The sequence below is a fragment of the Mesoplodon mirus genome (assembly GCF_964341445.2).
Source record: "Mesoplodon mirus genome assembly, chromosome: 2".
Classification (NCBI taxonomy): domain Eukaryota; kingdom Metazoa; phylum Chordata; class Mammalia; order Artiodactyla; family Ziphiidae; genus Mesoplodon; species Mesoplodon mirus.
In genome coordinates this window covers 11,749,310-11,773,091 of record NC_138977.1, presented here as the reverse complement: position 1 = coordinate 11,773,091, position 23,782 = coordinate 11,749,310, and the positions used below count along the sequence as shown (strand labels likewise).

Below are 23,782 nucleotides of genomic sequence, written 5' to 3'. Positions count from 1 at the left end.
ACGGTCTAGCAAGACATAAAGTTAAAAAAAAATAATTTAGTGAGCATTTTAAACAGGGTGATTAAATTGAGAGTGTTGGGAGAAGCAAGAATCAGGAAAAGCTTCTCTGATGAGGTGACATCTGAGTTGTGATCTAAAACTTACCAAGGGGCCAGCTGAGGGGCGGGGAGGGGGGGAGAAGAAATGCCAAGACCCAAATGTTTGGCTTGTTTGAGAAGCAAAAAGAAGACAAATGAGGTTGAGAGTAAGGCTGCAGAGTGAGCTGGAAGATCAGCACAGGTAAGGTGAGAAGGGCCTGCTGCCTAAGAGCCTTGTAGACTGTGGTAAGATATTTCAATTTTATTCTTTTTTTCAAATTTTATTGGAGTCTAGTTGATTGACAATGTTGTGTTAGTTTCAGGTGTACAGCACAGTGATTCAGTTATATATATATATATATATATATATATATATATATATATATATTCATTCTTTTTCAGATTCTTTTCCCATATAGGTTATTATAGACTGTTGAGTAGAGTGCCCTGTGCTAGACAGTAGGTTCTTGTTTATTTTATATATAGTAGTGTGTGCATGTTAATCCCAAGCTCCTAATTTATTCCTCCCCCTACATCCCCCTTTGGTAACCATAAGTGTGTTTTCAAAATCTGTGAATCTGTTTCTGTTTTGTAAATCAGTTCATTTATATCATTTAAAAAAAATTAGATTCCACACATGTGTGATATCATATGATATTTGTCTACCTCTGTCGATTTTATTCTAAGTGAAATGGAAGCCATGGAAGGATTTTAACTAGGGAAGTAAAGAAATCCCAATTATATTTTTAAATTATTTATTCTGGTTCTCCCATCAGGAAGGGAGTGTGAAGGGGTAAGAGGCAGACACAAGCAGACCTAGGAGGACTCCCTTAACCGGCTCAGGTGAGAGCTGACAGCGGCTGAGAATTGAACGATATCGGTGGCAACGGATAGAGGTGATCAAATTCAGAATACACTTTGTACATAGAAAGTATAGGACTTGAAGGTGGATTTGACATGAGGTTAGGGAAAAAGAAGAATCAAGAAAGAGTTAAGAGTTTGAGGATTTGCAAAACAGAATGGATGGTGATGTCTTTTAAGGAGATGTATATCATTGGGGAAATAAAATGTTTGGGAGGGACAGGAAATGGGAATCAAGAAATCAGGTTTTAACTACCTTGAGTTTAAAACCCCTCCTAGGAAGTCAAGTGTCTTGAGCAAATGACACTGTGGAATTCAGAGGAGAGCAAGGATCAACATTCCAGCTGAAGGGAGTGCTCCAGGGACGTGATCCTAAGATCTGATGGTTTACTTCTCAGACACAGAATTAAAGATACAATGACAAATATAAAAATGAGGGAGAATTCCACTTAAAAGCCATGGTCTTAAAGGTGTGTTCCCTTCTCATGCATCTTCCTTGATTTACTTTTAAGTCCAGGATATTTCTTCCCTGTTAACAACAAAATAACTTTTGGGGTCTGAAATAGCCAAAAGTGCATTTTTCTTCTTTCATTCTCGGATGTCGCACAATCCACAGTGTCGAAGAGAATGGGCTCTAGAGTGAGCCTGTGGGATTCAAATCTCAACTCCTCAGCCTCTCCATAATTCAGTTTCCAAAATGTAGATAATAACAGTGCCTAATCAGAGTTATTGTGAGGATCAGATGGATAAAATTGGTAAGGTATGGGCTTCCCTGGTGGCGCAGTGGTTGAGAGTCCACCTGCCGATGCAGGGGACGTGGGTTCGTGCCCCGGTCCGGGAAGATCCCATGTGCCGCGGAGCGGCTGGGCCCGTGAGCCATGGCCGCTGAGCCTGCGCGTCCGGAGCCTGTGCTCCGCAACGGGAGAGGCCACAACAGTGAGAGGCCCGTGTACCGCAAAAAAAAAAAAAAAAGAAAGAAAAGTGAAAGCTGCTAGGCAGTCCTGATTCCTCAATTACCCACAAGTAGCAACAGATGCTGCAAAGGTAGACCTGTTCCAGTGACCAGCACTCTCAGTGATTAGACAATGGAGGAAAGAAAGTAATTAGGTAAATCACACAAAAAGAGAAATAAACTGGATGGGGCATGTTGATCGTTGATGAAAGACAGATAAACAAGGTAGATGTGAACATTAAAAAAAAAAAGCCTCTAATTTAACAAATAATTAGCTAAACCCTTGTGGAAAAATCTATTTAGGCCTCCCTTAACTAAATGTTCCTGTGGTATATTATTCAGAAGGAAATGGGAACAGAAGAATAGATATAATTTATTGCAACAAAATTCAGTTAAATGGTACACTCCTAGCAAATAGGAAGTGAGGCAAAAAGAGACGTTTGTTCTCTTATATACTTTTCACTTATTAACTGATGTCATGTATCTCAACCTCCTGAAGAATGCCAAGCTAGAATTTAGACCAGTAGCAATAAGAAGAGCTACATTCCAGAGGGAGCACATATTAAATCTTGAGTCGCCAGAAAACACTACCCACACAACAGACCTGTTAAGAAGCTCTAATTGGTTCACTTTCTCTTCCTTCAATTAAATCTCTATCTCAGAAGTACAAAAACGTGACGCAGGTCTTAGATAACCTTTTATTGTCTACCCCTCTCCAATCCTGTACTTTTAATAATCAGCCACAAGGAACATGGCCTTTGGAGTTAAAAACCTATATTTCTCCACTCCTGGCCTTATGCCCTTGGGCAAGTGACTACACCTGTGAAACAGGAACAGTGAGAAGCACCTAGCTGGTCTGTTTTAAGATCAGAGATAAAATGTGAAAAGACACACTGGGAAGATTCTTGTGTCTGCAAACTCTGCATAGGTAGGCAATTGTCAGGGGCACAGCACAGCTACAGATTTTGCTGTGTCCCACTCAGCATGGTCTGAGCCTTCTCTGAGTTTCATCTAGTTTAGCCCCAAAGCCAGTAGGCCTCAATACCTGGCACTTAGAAGTTCAATAAGTGATAGCAATTATCATGCACAAAAATTCAGTGCCAAGACCCCTTTTCAAAAAAGTACTCACTGAGTATGACAAAGTGATTTACCCAAGGTTAAATTCAAAATAGCAAAGGCTAACCAATCATTAGGTATATGTCAGATACCAGTTTAAAGGCTTTCTGTATATTAATTCGTTTAATCCTAACAAGAACCATATAAGGTAGATACTGACCCGCTTCCTGTTTTACAGAGAAGAAAATAGGGAGTCAGAGACATTGTGTCATTTTTCCAAGGCTGCCTGTCCAGGTAGTAACAAAGACATTGTTAAAATTCTAGAGTAGTCTTCACACTCCCATCTCTTAGCTATATTGCCTCCTCACTCAGATTGTAGACTGAAATTTGAGCCTGAAATGCAAAACTACTGTTTATTATTTTGGTTGTAGTGATAAACTGTTGTTCCGAAAAACATCTCTTCAAAAGTATTGCTAGTTACCTGATGCTGTCAGAATAGAGATAGCTCCGAGAAAGATGCGTCAGACAGATTCTTGTGTCTGCAAGCTCTGCATAGGTAGGCAATTGTCAGGGACACAGCATGGCTACAGAGTCTGCCGTGTCTAGCTTAGCATGGCCTGAGCCTTCCCTGAGTTTCATCTATTGATAGCTTAGCGCCAAAGCCAGGAAGACTCAATTCTTCCTGATACCCAAATACAATCTGCAAGCACTAGAATAATGTTGAAAGACTGTGTTTATTTAGAATTTTAAAACAAGTTTCTCATGTATGTGCAACAACTGTAAAATACTGCAAGAAGATTTCTAGAGCCTTAATTTATTTTTAGAGTGGGATTATAAGTAATAAAGAGGAAAATGTAAATGAGCATTAAACTCATCACCTTAGGAAATGACCTGTAGGATTTTCTTTCCTGTAGTTTGCTACTCTCTTTGCCTGAATTGTCTCTTGTGTTTCTTCTAAACCAGCTGAAATCCTGCCCATATTTCCAAACCTGGTCCAAATGCCACTTCCTCTGAGATGTTTTTTTCTGATGCCACAGTTATATTTAATCACTGCTTGCTCAGTACTTCCGTAGTTCTTGGCTTATGTCTTTATTTTGGCCTTATCACAACCTACCTGGCCTGATGGTTTGCCTCTATCATGTCCTGGAAATTCTTGAAAAGCAGGAATCAAGAAGGAGGGAGGACAGCTTGATGGTTAAAAGCAGGAGTTCAGATCAGACAAAACTCAGCTTGGATCCTGACTCTGTCACTCAACTTCCATAAGATCTTTGGAAAGTTGATCATTGGGAATCTTAGATTTTTTCATCTTTCCATTGAAGATAATATGGGTGAGTCTGTTCTGTACTCAGATTCCTGGGTTCGAATCTTAGGTTCATAACTTTATTTGTTTATGTCTAAGTACCCTTTCCTATAAGACAAAGATGATAATAGAGAATTTATCTCATAATGAAATTCTGAGAATTAAAGTAATTAGTTTATGTAAATTATTTAGAACAACGTCTGGTGAACAAACAAGCACTCAGTAAATGTTAGCTACTTTAATATTATCCTGTAGAATTGTGGTAAGGAAAACATGGCATCCTGTTTGTAAAGAGATAAGCACATAGTAGATGCTCAAAAAATGGTAGGTATTACTGTGATTTCCCGGTCCTTTACACTGTAAGAATAAAGAAAATGGCAATCAACGTATAATGAGCAAAAAAATAGAGCAAGTATATTCTTAGCAGTTGTTTCTCTTGTTGCTTGAAAATCATCTTGCAGCTTATATGAAGAAGTATTTCATATAGTATTTTTATCAATAGATTAAATACAAAAATATACCTCTGTGCTCAGTATTCCCTTTAGTTTGCCTATGATAACACGGAGAGGGTAAAAATACTAAAGAAGATATAATAAAATCTTCCATTCTCCCATTGGAGCTTTAAAAAAGTCAGAGCTTTATGATCACTTATGAACACAGATCAGCAGGAGAGTAGAAGTGTGAACACAGGAGAAAATTGGCAAGTTTAGCCTCCCCAGATTTTTTTTTCTTTTCCAGAAACATATAAAACAATGGCTGATTTATAGCAATTCATAAAGTATGAATGAATGTGACATGCAGGTTAATGAAGGCCTTAGCAATCTATAAAAGCAGTGTCTATAAAGAGATGAGACAGTTTTTGTGCAGCTTCTCAGTTTGGGCGTATTTTATACACGTTTTCAAATTCTGAACACAGAAAACTGATCACATGATTTACATGACTTTTTTTTTCTTAGCTGGGTTATTAGAAATAGTGTGGCTGTATATATAAAATCTAAAATCAGTACACAAAATCACATATATGCTCCAACAGAACAAAGAACAAAGCACTTAGAATCAGCATTCTTCTGGTCCTTATTGAAAGTCACTCTAATATTTGAAATAACCTATCCAAGGATGTCTTGCTATTATACCATAACGTAATGTTGTGATAGAACTGAATTTTAATCACTGAATTCTAGGCTGGTACACATCATTTACCTGGTACAGGTATATGGTGGGTTGCATGCCCACAGACTTTTTTTGCGGGCCTCTCACTGTTGTGGCCTCTCCCGTTGCGGAGCACAGGCTCCGGACGCTCAGGCTCAGCGGCCATGGCTCACGGGCCCAGCCACTCTGTGGCATGTGGGATCTTCCCGGACTGGGGCACAAACCCGCGTCCCCTGCATCGGCAGGCGGACTCTCAACCACTGCGCCACCAGGGAAGCCCCCCACAGACTTTTTAAAGTCTCTATTTCCAAAGAGAAAACAGAGTTTCTACAAGGGTGTACTTCAATTTGTTTATTTAGTCACATTATGTATGGCAGAACTGACATGGCTTACAGAGTGAATGTGAAGTACTTTCCTATAAAGCACTTGGAATCACTGATTTTTCAGTATATACCACGATTCCAAAGGACCAGGAAGTAGATGAATCAAGAATCCTATTGAAGAGCACAGTTTTTATTTTCTCTTCTAGGAAGAGAAGATACCTGGCTTTTTATATGTAACTTGGTGTAATAAAAATAAGTATTTATTGCACGCCTTTTTGTGTCTGTGTTTTCTGAATTTGGAGTATTTGTCTTGTTCCAAGCTCCAAGCGTCTGCTTCTCCTGCTCTCCTGGTCTAAAATGTGATTCCTCTTTTCCTCTACCTGTTCTAATGATGCTTTCCTCCTTCAAAAACTAGCTTTAGTTAGTCTTCCTTGGAAAGCCTTTCCTGACCACTCCTCCTCATACTAGTTTGATCCTTTACACCATCTCTCATGTTCTTAGAGACCCTGAAAAATAGCTTAGCGTTTAAGGATCTTTTTAATCACTTCAGGAGTCTTAGTTCGATCTCTCTACTTATACTATGAGTTAACTGAAGGCAAAGAGCAAATTTACTCCTTCAAATATGCCCCCTTTCTTGTTCAGCATTTTTAGGTATTTATTTAAATAAACAAACACCACTTGATCATGACATTTATATGGGCACGTTGCAGAGATTTTAAAAGATATAACAAAATATCTTTATGCTTTCCAAAGGAAAGCATAACAAAAATAAAAACTGTACCAAGTTGTGAGAACCATGATTAAAGACACTCATGCCTAGTCTTCCAATCTTGTTATTTTGTACGCAAACACTGTTAGCACAGTTAAATAAGGGTTATGTTGTACAAGCAGTTTGTTATCCTGCTTTGACAACTCTTATATTCCCCTGTTTGATGAAATATCCTTTTGAAAGATGATTTTTTAATGACTGAATAGTTTTCCATCTTAAGAATCTATGTTTCGCTAAAAACATTAAACAACATGTGCTGATTGACTCTGAGTTGGGGATGAAATACAGTGGCTTAAACTTCCCCTTTATCTATCCTGACTTTGAAGCATTAGGAAAAAAAGTCAAGAAATGAGATGGGAAAACAGAAATCAAGGGAGATAACTATCTGAAAATGTATGACCACTTTTCAGAGATAACTGTGATATATTTCTGCATTGCTTATTATTGATTGTTATCTGATATAATTTTCACTATATTACTAACAAAATTATAGCAGTTAATATAGATTTATTGATTTTAGAGAAAACTGAAAGAAAAAGTAAGGATCTGTTAAATAATTTGAACCTCAGATTAGTCTTATTTTATGTACTACTAAAACCTATAGGGGAGGGATTGATCCATTTTCAATTCCAGGGGAAAAGGTCTCAGGAAAGATTCATTCCATAAATTTATGTACTGATTCTTAAAAGATAAATCAGCTTCACACAAGGCAAAGGATCTAACAATCAGTTGGCTTTGAATCTCATCTCTCTCTATCCTTTACTCACTAGAGTCTTGGCATCACCCAAGCACCAGGGCTGATCCTACTGTCCAGAGGTGAGGTACAGGTGCGGGTGAGGGAGACTAGAAGAGGCCATGGGAGTAGGGAGCTCACTGGCTCAGCCCATCTTCTATCCTACTACTGTCCTAATCTGACCTTGGCATTCCAGTAGCCCAGCAAATGGTCCTTCACTATTTGCCATTTCCCCTTTTACTACAAGCCCAGATCAGCTCATAGCTTGGTTTCATGCCTGGTCAAACCAGCAACCTGATTGATTATCCTTGAACCCCAGTATTTCCGTTCTTAAAACCCTATTACCTATTGCGCAAGTATCTACTATAGCCTGCCCCCTCCTGCCGGAAAAGTCAACTGGGTTTTTTTTTTAAAAAACCTTTTTTTAAATTGAAGTATAGTTAATTTACAATGTTGTGTTAGTTTCAGATGTACAGCAAAGTGATTCAGTTCTATATATTTATAACTATATCCATTTTTTTTTCGGATTCTTTTCCATTATGGGTTATTATAAGATATTGAATATAGTTCCCCATGCTATACAGTAGGTCCTTATTGTTTATCTATTTTATTTATATTAGTGTGTATATGTTAATCCCAAATGCTGAATTTATTTATCTCCCAGGCTTTGGTAACCATAAGTTTTTCGATGTCTGTGAGTCTATTTCTGTTTTGTAAATAAGTTCATTTGTATCATTTTTTAAGATTCCACATGTAAGTGACACATGATATTTGTCTTTGTCTGACTTACTTCACTTAATATGAATCTCTAGGCACATCCAAGCTGCTGCAAATGGCATTATTTCATTTCTTTTTATGGCTGAGTATATTCCATTGTATACATATATACCACATCTTCTTTATCCATTCGTCTGTCGATGGGCATTTAGGTTGCTTCCATGTCTTGGCTATTGTAAGTAGTGCTGCAAAGAATATTGGGGTACATGTGTCTTTTTGAATTAGAGTTTTCTCCAGATATATGCCCAGGAGTGGGATTGCAGGATCATATGGCAACTCTACTTTTAGTTTTTAAAGGAAACTCCATACTGTCCTCCATAATGATTGCACCAATTTACATTCCCAGCAACAGTGTAGGATGGTTCCCTTTTCTCCACACCCTCGCCAGCATTTATTATTTGTAGACTTTTTGGTAATGGCCATTCTGACTGGTGTGAGGTGATACCTCATGGTAGTTTTGATTTGCATTTGTCTAATAATTAGCAATACTGAGCATCTTTTCATGTGCCTGTTGGCCATCTGTATGTCTTCTTTGAAGAAATGTATACTTAGGTCTTCTGCCCATTTTTTGATTGGGTTGTTTGTTTTGGGGGTTTTTTTGATATTAAGTTGAATGAGCTATTTGTATATTTTGGAAATTAATCCCTTGTCAGTCGCATCATTTGCAAATAATTTCTCCCATTCTGTAGGTTGTCTTCTTGTTCACCTGGATCTTACATTTAGTATGGATACTTTCCAAATCAGCATCTGCAACATGCATAAGTCCCTTTGGGCACAAAGAGGCCTTCCTTGACCCTCTGTATTCAAAATAGTCCCTCTGAAATGTAAACATTTTTGGATATTTGATTATATTAAGGAATTGTTATCAATATTTTTAGGACTAATAAAGGTATTGTGGTTATGTTTTGAAAAAAAATTGAACAGAAACAAAAACAAAAATAGTCCTTCTGTTCCCCAAGTCTACTACCTCTCCCCCAGGCACGTTCTAGATAGTCACCCTGTTTCTGTCTACATAGAACTTAACACTACCTTAAATTACTTTATTTATAAGTTTTCTATGCTCCTAATACACTTTAGATGAGTGAATTACTTGCACTTGTTAAGGATTTCACTCCAGCCTCCACGTCTCCACATTCCTATCATAATCGACACGTATAAAATGTGTGTTTTGATCTATCTGTGTCTGGCTTCCAGTAGGTATCAGTCATCAACATGTAAGTTATTTAAAGAATGTGACTTCAGAGTGTCAAATAAAAAACACAAGAACCACATGTACACACACATGCCATTCCCTCCTGTGCATTAACATGCATTAGTGACTATTCCCTTGGATTTATGGTATGTGTGGTGTCCATACAAAAATATGAAAACACATTCTTCTAAGTATTCTATTGACTTTGGAGATAGTAAGTGGAGGCATGACAATAAACATTATAAGCATAATCAGGGGAATAAACTTAAGAAATGGTTCATAGGAATTTCTTTTCTTTCATATCTTTGTCAAATGACTCACCTCTATACATTTTCCACAGTGGTTTCAAGAAAGAAATGTTACCAGATTGTAAGAAATTATCCCTCTTCTTAAATGCCAGCTTTGTTGAAGTGAAAACAATTTTATTAGACTGTAAACAAAATCTGTGTTCTTTTGGGTTTTTAATTATTTTTCTCTTTGTGAAAATAAAAAGGATATCAATGTACTCAAGTGAAACAATGAAAGACACGTGGAAGCAGAGTTGTAGGTGTAAGAGTGAATTATAGAATTTAAATGCAGTTAACTACTAGAAATACAGCTGACAATGGGCATGAGATACTCATTTTATCAGTACATGCTTATCTTGTACTATTTTTAGCTGATTAGCTTGCTCAATTGACTAAGCATTTCCTAACTCGTTTACTTCGATAAAGATGTAGCAGAGGAAATTCAGCAAGATATAATGATTTTATAGTGGCATATAGACAAGGCAGAGACAAATCCTTGATGGAATATAACTCATACAAAGCAATATGACACCTACAAAATTAGTGTGGCTGTTTTCCCAATTTAAAAAGCAAGGCCATACTAGAGAATGGACTTGAGGATATGGGGAGGGGGAAGGGTAAGCTGTGACAAAGTGAGAGAGTGGCATGGACATATATACACTACCAAATGTAAAATAGATAGCTAGTGGGAAGCAGCCGCATAGCACAGGGAGATCAGCTTGGTGCTTTGTGACCACCTAGAGGGGTGGGATAGGGAGGGTGGGAGGGAGGGAGACGCAAGAGGGAAGAGATATGGGAACATATGTATAACTGATTCACTTTGTTATAAAGCAGAAACTAACACACCATTGTAAAGCAATTATCCTCCAATAAAGATGTAAAAAAATAAATAAATAAATAAAAAGCAAGGCCATTGAAACTCTCAATTTGTTTGAATACTTTGGTACAGAACTGATAATCAAATATAAAATAAAATTAGTTGGATGGAGAAACAACAAGGTCCTACTGTATAGCACAGAGAACTATATTCAATATCCTAAGATAAACCATAATGGAAAAGAATACATAAAAAATGTATATACATGTATAACTGAATCACTTTGCCGTACAGCAGAAATTAACACAACATTGTAAATAAACTATACTTCAATTAAAAAAATTCCCTCCCCCCAAAAGAATTTAGTTGGAAAATTAGGTGGAAAAAAGTCTCTTACCTTGTTTGTTCCATTTTTTTCCTAGATTTTTTTTTTGTACTAAGATGCTTTGCTTTCTTTATGATTAAATAAACATGCACATTCTTAAACGATGACAAAAATATTCAAAAAACTATTATTCTCTCATTTTTAATTATGAAGTGAAGTCAGCTAAATAATAGGTGAAATCTTGAATAATTTGTGAGAGTAAAAAAACTCAAAGGAAAAAAGAGACAAAAATATACTATAAAACCTACATGGGTTTAGCTGTAATCTCCTTGAAAGAGTAGTTTTTTCAAAAAATTCTTCAAGAGATGGTACAGTTAATGATCTTAAAGTGCTAAGAAACATAACAAACAGTTTGGGAACTACATCTTCCAGGATCAAGAACACAGTTCCCTGAAGATTTTAAATAACCTTCTTTTGTTTACTTGTCAGGCATTTCCTGCCATATGATAAAATAAAATTACCTGTTGTTAAGAATTCTACTGTATTTTTTGAATAGATATGAAAAAAGAAAATTAAGGTTTGTTTTTTTAAATAGGAGGAATATTATTATGAATAAATTCTCAGAGCTGCTCATCTCTGAGATTATGATTCAAAGCCAGAAATGTAAGTGCCGACAGCATTGTTCCCAAACTTGACTGCGCTTTCAAAAGAGTTAGTATAGTTAGGTCTTTGAACAAGATAAATAACTTTAATGGAAATAAAAGACAGGGGGAGGGGGAAGGGTAAGCTGGGACGAAGTGAGAGAGTGGCATGGACATACATAAACTACCAAACATAAAACAGATAGCTAGTGGGAAGCAGCCTTATAGCACAGGGAGATCAGCTCGGTGCTTTGTGACCACCTAGAGGGGTGGGATAGGGAAGGTGGGAGGGAGATGCAAGAGGGAGGGGATATGGGGATATATGTATACGTACAGCTGATTCACTTTGTAATAAAGCAGAAAGTAACACACCATTGTAAAGTAATTATACTCCAATAAAGATGTTTAAAAAAAAGAGAAAGAATATACATAAGTATTCAAAAAAAAGAAAAAGTATATATTAATTGTTTGGTGAGAGTTATGGGGTCTTCAAGGATCCCCAAAGGGCAATTTAACTGGGAAAAAACAAAAAAAAAGAAACAGAAGACAGGTATTTGGCCCAGGCATTCTGTCTCCATGTTTGACTAACAGCCTCCACTCCAGTTGCTTCTGCCCAGTTCAGATTTCCCCTGTTCTCAGGATGCAAGTGAGAAAGCTTTCTCTGTGTTTTGAAATACACCAAATTAGTCTAACAAATCTTCATTTTTCAGAAGTCCTGCTAAAAAGGTAAAAAATGAATTTCTCCTCTTAAAAATAAAAGATGGGTAAATGAAAGCTCAAGTAGCAAGAGTCAAGTTGTCAGTGAATCAAGAGGTGCCTAGGTCTTTGCTACTTGGCTCCCTTTCTGAAAAATGAATTCTTTCTATATCTGACAACATCTGAGAACGCTCTAGAAAAATAAATAAGTAAAGTATAGCTTTATCAGTGGTTGTCAGGGATTACAGGAGAGAGGGGGATGAATAGTTAGAAGTCAGAGAACTTTTAGGACAGTGAAGATAATAAGTGTGATACTATAATGATGAATACATGTCTATACATTGTCCAAATCCGTAGAATGTATCACACCAAGAATGAATCCTAATGTAAACTATAGACTTAGGGTAATAATAATCTGTCACTGTAAGTTCATCAACTGTAACAACTGTACCACTCTGGCAGGGGATGTACTTTCTGTTCACATTTGATGTGAGCTTAAAACTGCTCTAAAATTAAAATCTGTTAGAAAGAGAAAGAAAACAAAACCAAAAAATTATGATTATTTCTTTTCAATGTTATGCTTCAAAATGTAATATTTTGAGCAAAGGATGTAAACTTGAAACCGATTTCATTATATAATGAAAAAGTATATTCCTAAAATAATTGGGACTTCAAACAACTAAAAACTACTGCAGATAGTGGATGTATATATTTCAATTTTCCCATAACTTTATAAAACATGTATATCAATATTTAAAGATTTGGATACTAAAATGTATCTGGTGTCTGTATATGAAATTGAATACATGCATTTACAATTCTATAAAACTTCATACAAATAAAATGTAAAGATGTTGGGGAACTTTCAAAATATTTCAGAACAGTGAGAGAGGGGGAAAAAAACCCTCTCTGAATAGTTAATAGGAATCATATTTTTACCCCCTTTACATACCATTTTGCAGCTAATTCCCTAATAGCACTTTGTAGTCATACCTGATTCAAACACAAAGCAACTCCCACTCACTAGCTAAGTAGTGGACCAGCCTCAGGGTACACATTTTTTTTAAAACCATTGATGTTTAAGCAAAAAAAAAAAAAAATTGTATTGAAGTATAGTTGGTTTACAATATTGTAGGGGTGCACATTTTTAATAATTCACCCTTGACAAAGTTACAAATTTCTACATGCGCCAGATCTTTAGAGTTGCTTAAGCAAGTTAAAGCTTTAAATTAAAATTAAATTCTCAAAGTCAAGGATCTGTCCACAACATCAAGATGGAAGAGTAAGGGGATTAGGACTTCCCTGGTGGTACAGTGGTTAAGAATCCGTCTGCCAATGCAGGGAACACAGGCTCAAGCCCTGGTCCGGGAAGATCCCACACGCTGCGGAGCAACTAAGCCCGTGCGCCACAACTACTGAGCCTGCGTTCTAGAGCCTGCAAGCCACAACTACTGGAGCCCACACACCACAACTACTGAAGCCTGTGTGCCTAGATCCCGTGCTCTGCAACAAGAGAAGCCACTGCAGTGAGAATCCCACAACTGCAATGAAGAGTAGTAGCCCCTGCTCACCGCAACTAGAGAAAGCCCGTGCCCAGCAACAAAGACCCAATGCAGCCAAAAATTAATTAATTAATTAATTTAAAAAAAGAGTAAGGGGATATTTTTGAGTGAGTGAGACCGAAAGGAGGCATGAACCTTGTAAATGGCAGAAAGGAGGATAAAGGAAAACTCTACATGAGCCCAGTCTCCAGCCCAAGGAGTAGATAATTAGACACATGGATTTTGAGAAATGTTGATTAGCAACAAAATCGGGTCACTGTCTTAGAATGAGTGCTGGGCACCAGATGTGCAGAGAGCAGACCTGATTGAGAGGCACAAACTCATCACCACTGAGCCCTCAATCCTTGGGTCATGAGCTGACCTGCTCCACAGCTTGGATTCTTTACTAATAAATTGGGGAAAATAACACTTACCTTATAGAATGAAATTTTTTCATAGAACAATATTCATGAAAGTTTATAAAATATATAATAAGTAACGTATCTAAAGTTGTAAATTATATGTACAAATGGCTTATAACATTTATAGCTATAAATAAATAAGATGGAATTTCTTACCAAGGATGAATTCCAGCTGAGGTTCATTTGGAGTCTTCTGAATACCTATGAATAATAGGAACAAATTCAGATTGAAGATATTTAACTCATTATGAAAATTATGTCAACATATATTACTTGCAGCCTGCCCAGTATGTATAAATGCATTACTTGACATAACAAATAAACTCAGTTAATTGTCCAGACATATATAAAAGGAGTCGGTTCTCAGGGCAAGACATAATATTTGTAGCAGAACTAGATATGACTACAGATTTGATTGATCTATTTAGCACCATGGCCATAAAAAACTCAAAAATATTGCTTTTGTAAGCCGCATGACAAATATAAAACATATTTTCAACTGTTTTTGTTTCTTTTGGATACATGTAGACAGAGGTGGGACCTTCACAAAGGATGACCTCACCAAAGTCCTCTCTAACATAGATTTCTCTTTCACACCACTCCAACCTGGTGTTAACAGTAAATTATTAATTAAAGAGCTACCTCTGGTTAGGTTACTCAGGACATGATGGTGGTTATTCAGCCAACTTACTGTTAGTTCAAATCTGCATTCTGTTAATGTTTCTATTCCTTTTTTGGCAATTAAAAATAATCTATTAACATGGCTAAATGATTGAAGATGAAGTGGGAGAGAAAGTGAGTCTGAGAAAAAGGTAAGGAAATGGGAATGTCTAATGGTTAGAAGGTAGAAAGGTAAGGCTGAGGCAAGTGATAATGTCATACATGGACTCTCTAAGACCACACATGGTGCAGGGCTTCTTAAACAAGAGGGGCTGAGGACTGGAATGTCATTTGTGACCACTCATGGTGACCGAGAAATGTAAGAATATTGTAAAAATCTTTTCCTCATTTATTTTTACTGGTGCACCCATCAGACACAATTTAAATTTATTAGCATTTGGTCATGAATATACTGTGTTAACTACAGATTGGCACTTGCCATCTGCCTCTACAAGGATGAAATCATGTGCTGCAGCTGCTGACCTTCAAAGGACTTCAGGGTGGAGAGCAGAAATGAGGCACTCTGTGCTCTGGGAAAAGCTGGCAGAACCGGTCTTCAGATGGTTAGATATTTTCAGATGACGATTTTATGAGCCCTATTCTTGCATCTCCTCATATCTAGAAAACCACTAAAACCCTTCATGGTGACATCTCCTCCTGGTGACTAGCAGAAACCTTCTGCAAAAAATATGTGCTTGATTGCCTGTACTCCTCCTTCACCAAAATCACATATATACTGACCTTTCCCCCTACCTCTTTGGAGTTGTTTCTCAGAGCTACCTGAAATGCTGTCTCCCAGGCTATAGTCCTCATTTTGCCCCAAATAAAACTTAACTCACAACTCTCAAATTGTGCATTTTTTTTCAGTCGACAACTGTTAGAACCACCCCTTTGTATACAAATCATCCATTTTTTATTTACAGAGTTCACATTTTTTTGCAGAGTAACCATTTATTTTTATTTCCTGCTGACATTTAACATTGCTATGGTTAACAATTTTAGACTTTCCAAGAGAGGTTAAAGTGACAATCATTAGGTAGGTCTTTGCTAATTTCAAATACTGTGGGTTTTTTTAAGGGTTATTAACAATCTGCTGTAAGCTCTGACAATCAAATTTCTCAAAAAAAATCATCCAACCAATACCATTTTCTAAAGATTATTTTTATAATATAAATGAAATGAGAAGCTAGGCATATGTTTGCCAGGGTTAAATAACTGGGCAACAAGAATCTTCTGAAAAGAAGAAGACACAATTTATGCTAAACAATCAAACCCAAACTCTAAGATGTTAAGCATGAGAGAAAGCGTACAATTCTTCCAATGATTTTAATTACTTGAGTAACACAAAGACCAGTGTTAATGTTCAACTGCAAATCTTGGCCAAATAGTCAAGCTTGCCCTATTTATGTGACTTAGTGCTCTCAGGTATGGCAGCGACAAGCTAAGCATCTAGTGTAACTGTTGTGCCCTAATGCTTTCAACTGAAATGTCTTTGGTTTTAAAGAGAAAATTTCTATGTTCCAAAAAATAATTCCACACGAGATTATAAAAATGTTCAACAGAACATGTACTTAAAAAGTATTTATTAATGTCTTAATGCACATTCAAGAATGATGATTCTATTTGCTATTGAACCATTTCATAGATGATCATCTACCTCACCCAAGATGGAAGATGAGAGGCATATCAGAGATTCAGAACACTGAAACAAACAGTGCAAAGGAACAAAGTTAGTTAATTTGGGGATGCATGCATACTCACTTGTGAACTGAAATTCCCCAGTATCATTTGCCTGGGGTGTGGGGAGAAAGTTCTGGCCTTCTTCTGATGCTCCTTCCTCTTTGATTTCCATGATCAACCTTCACAGTTCTTTAAATCTTCCAAATATTTGTGCCCAAATGTCACTGCCAATGATTCCTGTTTTAATATAGATGTATCTTCACACTAAAGTCCTGATATCCCACTCTGAAATTCTGCATTTAGGAAACAGCAACAGCAAAAATCTCAGTTACTTCAGAGTTCAATATAAAGCTAAGAATTAAAGGTAGGTAGAGCCTACAGCTACCTTCATATGAACTTCTTTCCTGCCTATCCCACTTTTACTTTCAGAAACAATCCACCCAGTTAATGTACCATAAACTCTGGGTTAAATGGGTAATCTCTATGCAATCACTTTATAGTCATATGAGGGACTTCTAAATTCTGAAAGGTATATTATTTCTCTTCTAGTTCATTTTGTAAAATAGCAGATAGCTATATGTACCTAATCTAGCAGCAAGAGCAGATAGCATCTTGTCCAGGCATTAGCATGTTTTGCTAAGGCGAATCTTGCTATCATTCCTTCCATTAGAACTGCCCTCTATGCTCATCTCTCCATCCACCCTTGTTAGAACATTGTTCATGAGCACATAAAGATAATTTGGCATGATGCTCTTCTTCCAAGGTGAGCCAACAGGTTGTTCAGGGGAGTTTCCAACCTCATCATTATCCATAAAGTCTCTTGCTGCTCTGTCTGACAAAGGTTTAATTGTTTAATGATTGGGGTATACGGGGAAAAGAATGAATAATAATTCTAAAAAGCTAAAGCTCCAAGGGAAATGAAAATAACGGCAAAATGATGAAAATTAGCATGGGGAAAGAAGTCTCCAAGAATTTAATACCCTGTTGCACAGGCAGCCTCAAATAGTATCTGATTCATTTTTATATTTAGCATGTTATACATGACCAAGAATGATTAGGAAAAAAATCAGTGTTGTTTTAAATCAAGTTACCAGCTGAATTAAAATGTAGAAAAATCTTTAAACGTCTACCCAGTGCTGTTTAATGAGATAGCAGCAGTAGAGTTTGGTTTGGAATACTGATTTGGTTTCCAGCTCCACAAGTCCACAAACTCACTCTTTGTTGTTCTTAACAAAAGCAGCTTCATTTATAATTCAGCTCTAGTTTTTAAATATCATCTGGCAAAAAATTAAATCCACAAAGCATCTTGAATCTTTAGAAACGATTACAATAAGTTTGCAGATAAATACACATTGGCTTCCAAGGATACAACTAGGAATACTTGCTGGGGTAAAGGGCCATAGCACTATCAATAAGACCAAAACCATCAATTTGATAATTATATTTTATTTATCTTTTTATTGAGTTATAGTTCATGTATATTATTATATAACTTACAGGTGTACAATATTGTGATTCACAATTTTTAAAGTTATAGTGCATTTATAGTTACTATAAAATATTGGCTATATTCCCTATGAGGTACAATATATCCTTGTAGCCTATTTAATACATAATAATTTGTATCTCTTAATCCCCTATGACTATATTGGAAATAAAAGCAAAAATAAACAAATGGGACCTAATTAAACATAAAAAATTTTGCACAGCAAAGGAAACCATTGACAAAATGAAAAGACAACATACTGAGTGGGAGAAAAATATTTGCAAATGATATGACCGATAAGGGGTTAATATCCAAAATATATAAACAGCTCATAGAATTCAGCATCAAAAAACAAACGACCCAGACACAGACTGGCTGAATGGATATAAAAACAAGACCCATATATACGCTGTCTACAAGAGACCCACTTCAGACCTAGGGACACATACAGACTGAAAGTTGAGGGGATGGAAAAAGATATACCATGCAAATGGAAAGCAAAACAAAGCTGGAGTAGCAATTCTCATATCAGACAAAATAGTCTTTAAAGTAAAGACTATTACAAGGACAAAAAGGACACTACATAATGATCAAGGGATGAATCCAAGAAGAAGATATAACAATTGTAAATATTTATGCACCCAACATAGGAGCACTTCAGTACATAAGGCAAATGCTAACAGCCATAAAAGGGGAAATTGACAGTAACACAATCATAGTAGGGGACTTTAAAACCCCACGTTCACTTTTATCAATGGACAGATCATCCAAAATAAAAATAAATAAGGAAACACAAGCCTTAAATGATACATTAAAAAAGAAGGACTTAATTGATATTTACAGGACATTCCATCCAAAAACAACAGAATACACATTTTTCTCAAGTGCTCATGCAACATTCTCCAGGATAGATCATATCTTGGGTCAAAAATCAAGCCTTGATAAACAAGAAAATTGAAATCGTATCAAGGTTCTTTTCCAACCACAAAGCTATGAGACTAGATATCAATTACTGGAAAAAATCTGTAAAACATACACACACATGGAGGCTAAACAATACACTACTTAATAAGCAAGAGATCACTGAAGAAATAAAAGAGGAAATCAAAAAAATACCTAGAGACAAATGACAATGAAAACATGAAGACCCAAAACTTATAGGATGCAGCAAAAGCAGTTCTAAGAGGGAAGTTTATAGCAATACAATCCTACCTCAAGAAATAAGAAAAATCTCAAATAAACAACCTAACATTATACTTAAAGCAATTAGAGAAAGAAGAACAAAAAACCCACCAGGTTAGCAGAAGGAAAGAAATGATAAAGATCAGATCAGAAATAAATGAAAAAGAAATGAAGGAAACAATAGCAAAGATCAATAAAACTAAAAGCTGGTTCTTTGAGAAGATAAACAAAATTGATAAACCATTAGCCAGGCTCATCAAGAAAAAAAGAGAGAAGACACAAATCAACAGAATTAGAATCAAAAAGGAGAAAAACTGACACTGCAGAAATACAAAGGATCATGAGAGATTACTACAAGCAACTCTATGCCAATAAAATGGACAACCTGGAAGAAATGGACAAATTCTTAGAAAAGCACAACCTTCTGGGACTGAAACAGGAAGTAATAGAAAATATAAACAGACAAATCACAAGCACTGAAATTGAGACTGTGATTAAAAATCTTCCAAAAAACAAAAGCCCAGGACCAGATGGCTTCACAGGCGAATTCTATCAAACATTTAGAGAAGAGCTAATACCTATCCTTCTCAAACTCTTCCAAAATATAGCAGAGGGAGGAACACTCCCAAATTCATTCTACGAGGCCAACATCACCCCGATACCAAAACCAGACAAAGATGTCACCAGGAAATAAACATACAGGTCAATGTCCCTGATAAACATAGATGCAAAAATCCTCAACAAAATACTAGCAAACAGAATCCAACAGTGCATTAAAAGGATCATACACCATGATCAAGTGGGGTTTATCCCAGTAATGCATGGATTCTTCAATATACGCAAATCAAGGGCTTCCCTGGTGGTGCAGTGTTGGGGGTCCGCTTGCCAATGCAGGGGACATGGGTTCGTGCCCCGGTCCAGGAGGATCCCACGTGCTGCAGAGTGACTGGGCCCGTGGCACGTGGCCGCTGGGCCTGTGCGTCTGGAGCCTGTGCTCCACAATGGGAGAGGTCACAACAGTGAGAGGCCCGCGTATCGAAAAAAAAAAAAGCAAATCAATCAATGTGATACACCATATTAAAAAATTGAAGAATAAAAACCATATGATCATCTCATAGATTTAGAAAAAGCTTTTGACAAAATTCAACAACAATATATGATAAAAAGCATCCAGAAAGTAGGCATAGAGGGAACTTATCTTAACATAATAAAGGCCATATATAACAAACCCACAGCCAACATCGTTCTCAGTGGTGAAAAACTGAAACCATTTCCACTAAGATCAGGAACAAGACAAGGTTGTCCCCTCTCACCACTATTATTCAACATAGTTTTGGAAGTTTTAGCCACAGCAATCAGAGAAGTAAAAGAAATAAAAAGAATCAAAATCAGAAAAGAGGAAGTAAAGCTGTCACTGTTTGCAGATGACATGGTACTATATATAGAGATCCCTAAAGATGCTACCAGAAAACTACTAGAGCTAATCAATGAATTTGGTAAAGTAGCAGGATACAAAATTAATGCCCAGAAATCTCTTGCATTCCTACATTAATGATGAAAAATCTGAAAGGAAATTAAGGAAACACTCCCATTTACCACTGCAACAAAAAGAATAAAATATCTAGGAATAAAACTATCTAAGGAGACAAAAGACCTGTACGCTGAAAACTAAAAAAACACTGATGAAAGAAATTAAAGATGATACAAACAGATGGAGAGATAGATCATGTTCTTGGATTAGAAGAATCAACATTGTGAAAATGACTTTACTGCCCAAAGCAATCTACAGATGCAGTGCAATCCCTATCAAACTACCAATGGCATTTTTCACAGAACTAGAACAAAAAAATTCAGAATTTATATGGACATACAAAAGACCCTGAATAGCCAAAGCAATCTTGAGAAAGAAAATGGAGCTGGAAGAATCAGGCTCCTGGACTTCAGACTATAATAAAAAGCTACAGTAATCAAGACAGTATGGTACTGGCACAAAAACAGAAATATAGATTAGTGGAACAGAATAGGAAGCCCAAAGATAAAAGCACGCACATATGGTCGCCTTATCTTTGATAAAGGAGGCAGGAACATACAATGGAGAAAAGACGGCCTCTTCAATAAGTAGTGCTGGGAAAACTGGACAGCTACATGCAAAAGAAAGAAATTAGAACACTCCCTAACACCATACACAAAAATAAATTCAAAATTGATTAAAGACCTAAATGTAAGGCCAGACACCATAAAACTCTTAGAGGAAAACATAGGCAGAATACTCTATGACATAAATCACAGCAAGATCCTTTTTGACCCACCTCCTAGAAAAATGGATATAAAAACAAAAATACACAAATGGGACCTAAGGAAACTTAAAAAGCTTTTGCACATCAAAGGAAACCATAAACAAGACGAAAAGACAACCCTCAGAACGGGAGAAAGTATTTGCAAATAAAGCAACTGACAAAGGATTGATCTCCAAAATTTACAAGCAGCTCATGCAGCTCAATATCAAAAAAACAAAAAACCCAATCCAAAAATGGGCAGAAGGCTTAAATAGACATTTCTCAAGTGAAGATATACAGATTGCCAACAAACACATGAAAGAATGCTCAACATCATTCATCATTAGAGAAATGCAAATCAAAACTGCAATGAGGTATCACCTCATACTGGTCAGAATGGCCATCATCAAAAAAGCTACAAACAATAAATGCTGGAGAGGGTGTGGAGAAAAGGGAACCCTCTTGCACTGTTGGTGGGAATGTAAATTGATACAGCCACTATGGAGAACATTATTGAGGTTCCTTAAAAAACTGAAAATAGAATTACCATATGACCCAGCAATCCCACTACTGGGCATATACCCTGAGAAAACCATAATTCAAAAAGAGTCATGTACCAAAATGTTCATTGCAGCTCTATTTACAATACCCAAGACATGGAAGCAACCTAAGTGTTCATTAACAGATGAATGGATAAAGAAGATGTGGCACATATATACGATGGCATATTACTCAGCCATAAAAAGAAACGAAATTGAGTTATTTGTAGTGAGGTAGATGGACCTAAAGTCTGTCATATAGAGTGAAGTAAGTCAGTAACAGAAAAACAAATACCATATGCTAAAACATATATATGGAATAAAAAAAAAAGTTCTGAAGAAACTAGGGGCAGGAGAGGAATAAAGACGCAGACATAGAGAATGGACCTGAGGACACGGGGAGGGGGAAGGGTAAGCTGGGATGAAGTGAGAGAGTGGCATGGACTTATATATACTACCAAATGTAAAATAGCTAGTTGAGATGATTGATGGGACAAGGAAAACTCCAAATGCTTCTATCTGCTGTAATGAAAGGAAGGGGGTAAGCAGAAAATGAGGTATGATCTGAAAAGTAAGTGACAGAAACTTGAGGATAGTCTCCCTAACAATCTCAGTTGTTTTTTTTTTTTTCTTTCAAGGGCATATTTGGGAACTATGAATAAGGAAATATTTCTTGACTTCAAAAGCATAGTTCAGACCGTCATACTGACTGAAGTAAGTCAGACAGAGATAGACCAATATCACATGATATTGCTTATATGTGGAATCTAAAAAAATGGTACAAATGAACTTATTTACAAAACAGCAATAGAGTCACAGACATAGAAAACAAACTTATAATTACCAGGGTGGGAGGTGGGAGGGATAAATTGGGAGATTGGAATTGACATATACACACTACTATATATAAAATGGATAATTAATAAGGACTTACTGTATAGCACAGGGAACTGATCTCAGTACTCTGTAATGGCCTACATGGAAAAATAACCTAAAAAAGAGTAGCTATATGTAAAACTGATTCACTTTGCTGTACAGCAGAAACTAACACAACAATGTAAATCAACTATACTCCAATAGAAAATTTTTTAAAAAATAATAATAATTTTAAAAAACCAAAAGCCTAGTTCATAAAGGAAAATATTACTAAATTTGATTACATTAAAATAAAATATTCTATAAGCAAAAGATACAATAAAGCATGTGATAACAAGTTACATACTGGGAAAATATGTTTGTAACACAGTAGTTTTCAGCTTCTATTTAGACAAAGATGTAAAGAATATTACTCCTACCGTAAACTCAAGAAAAAGCTGAATAATATATAAAATCATAACTTTTCCTTAACTAATCAGATAGTTTAGGTCTCAGAGCAACCAACCAGGCTGAACTCTAAGGAAAGACAAAGGCCTCCACAGAGCAGAGCTTTCAGGCACAGGAGGAAGGGGTGTCAGTCTCCAAAGAAGATGCTAATAAGAATTCAATTGAAATATTTAATGACTTACTCAAGGTCAAGAGTAGGCCAGCATGAGTGTACAGAGCTTCTGATAGCCACAAACTCAAAGGTAGCTTGTCCCCACTAACAGACTTTCATGGACCTCATCACATACTCATAAGAAAGACTGGGAGCACAGTAGGATATGAAGAAGGCAATCCTTGGTGATACAAGCCTGTGAGGGCAGAGCAGCAGTCACTGCAGAGAAAACATAGCACAACACTTGCATCCTTATCCCTATATAACAAAAATGGCAGACCCTGTTGCCATCAGCACACAGGTGAAAACTCATTGCAATTAGGGGATGGGTTTCCTGGGATCAGATCATTATAGATCTTCTGATCCTCTATTTCTAAGACAGGGACAGGGTCATTGAGAAAGCCCCATCCCTAAGACCCAAGAACACAGATTTTGCCTAAGATCAACATTGAAATAGAACAACAGAGAATGTTTCTGCTCTCAAACACCAGGCCAGCAAACACTAAGAAATAAGTTAACAGTAGGTTACCACTGGGGGAGACACAGAAGCATGAATAGTGGACCTCT

At 36.6% G+C, this 23,782-nt stretch overlaps 1 protein-coding gene across 4 annotated transcripts in view; it reads right to left on the bottom strand.

Annotated features, from left to right (window-relative positions):
- Nucleotides 1–23,782, bottom strand: part of INPP4B (inositol polyphosphate-4-phosphatase type II B) — an 880,599-nt gene that overhangs the window by 335,961 nt on the left and 520,856 nt on the right. For all 4 annotated transcript variants that reach the window (XM_082610957.1, XM_082610958.1, XM_082610956.1 and 1 more), the window contains 2 exons: nucleotides 16,340–16,551; nucleotides 14,075–14,119 (listed from right to left, as the gene is read on the bottom strand). In XM_082610957.1, the coding sequence (XP_082467083.1) occupies nucleotides 14,075–14,119; nucleotides 16,340–16,430 (136 nt within the window). In that variant the 5' untranslated portion in view covers nucleotides 16,431–16,551. The remainder of the gene's footprint in view (nucleotides 1–14,074; nucleotides 14,120–16,339; nucleotides 16,552–23,782) is intronic.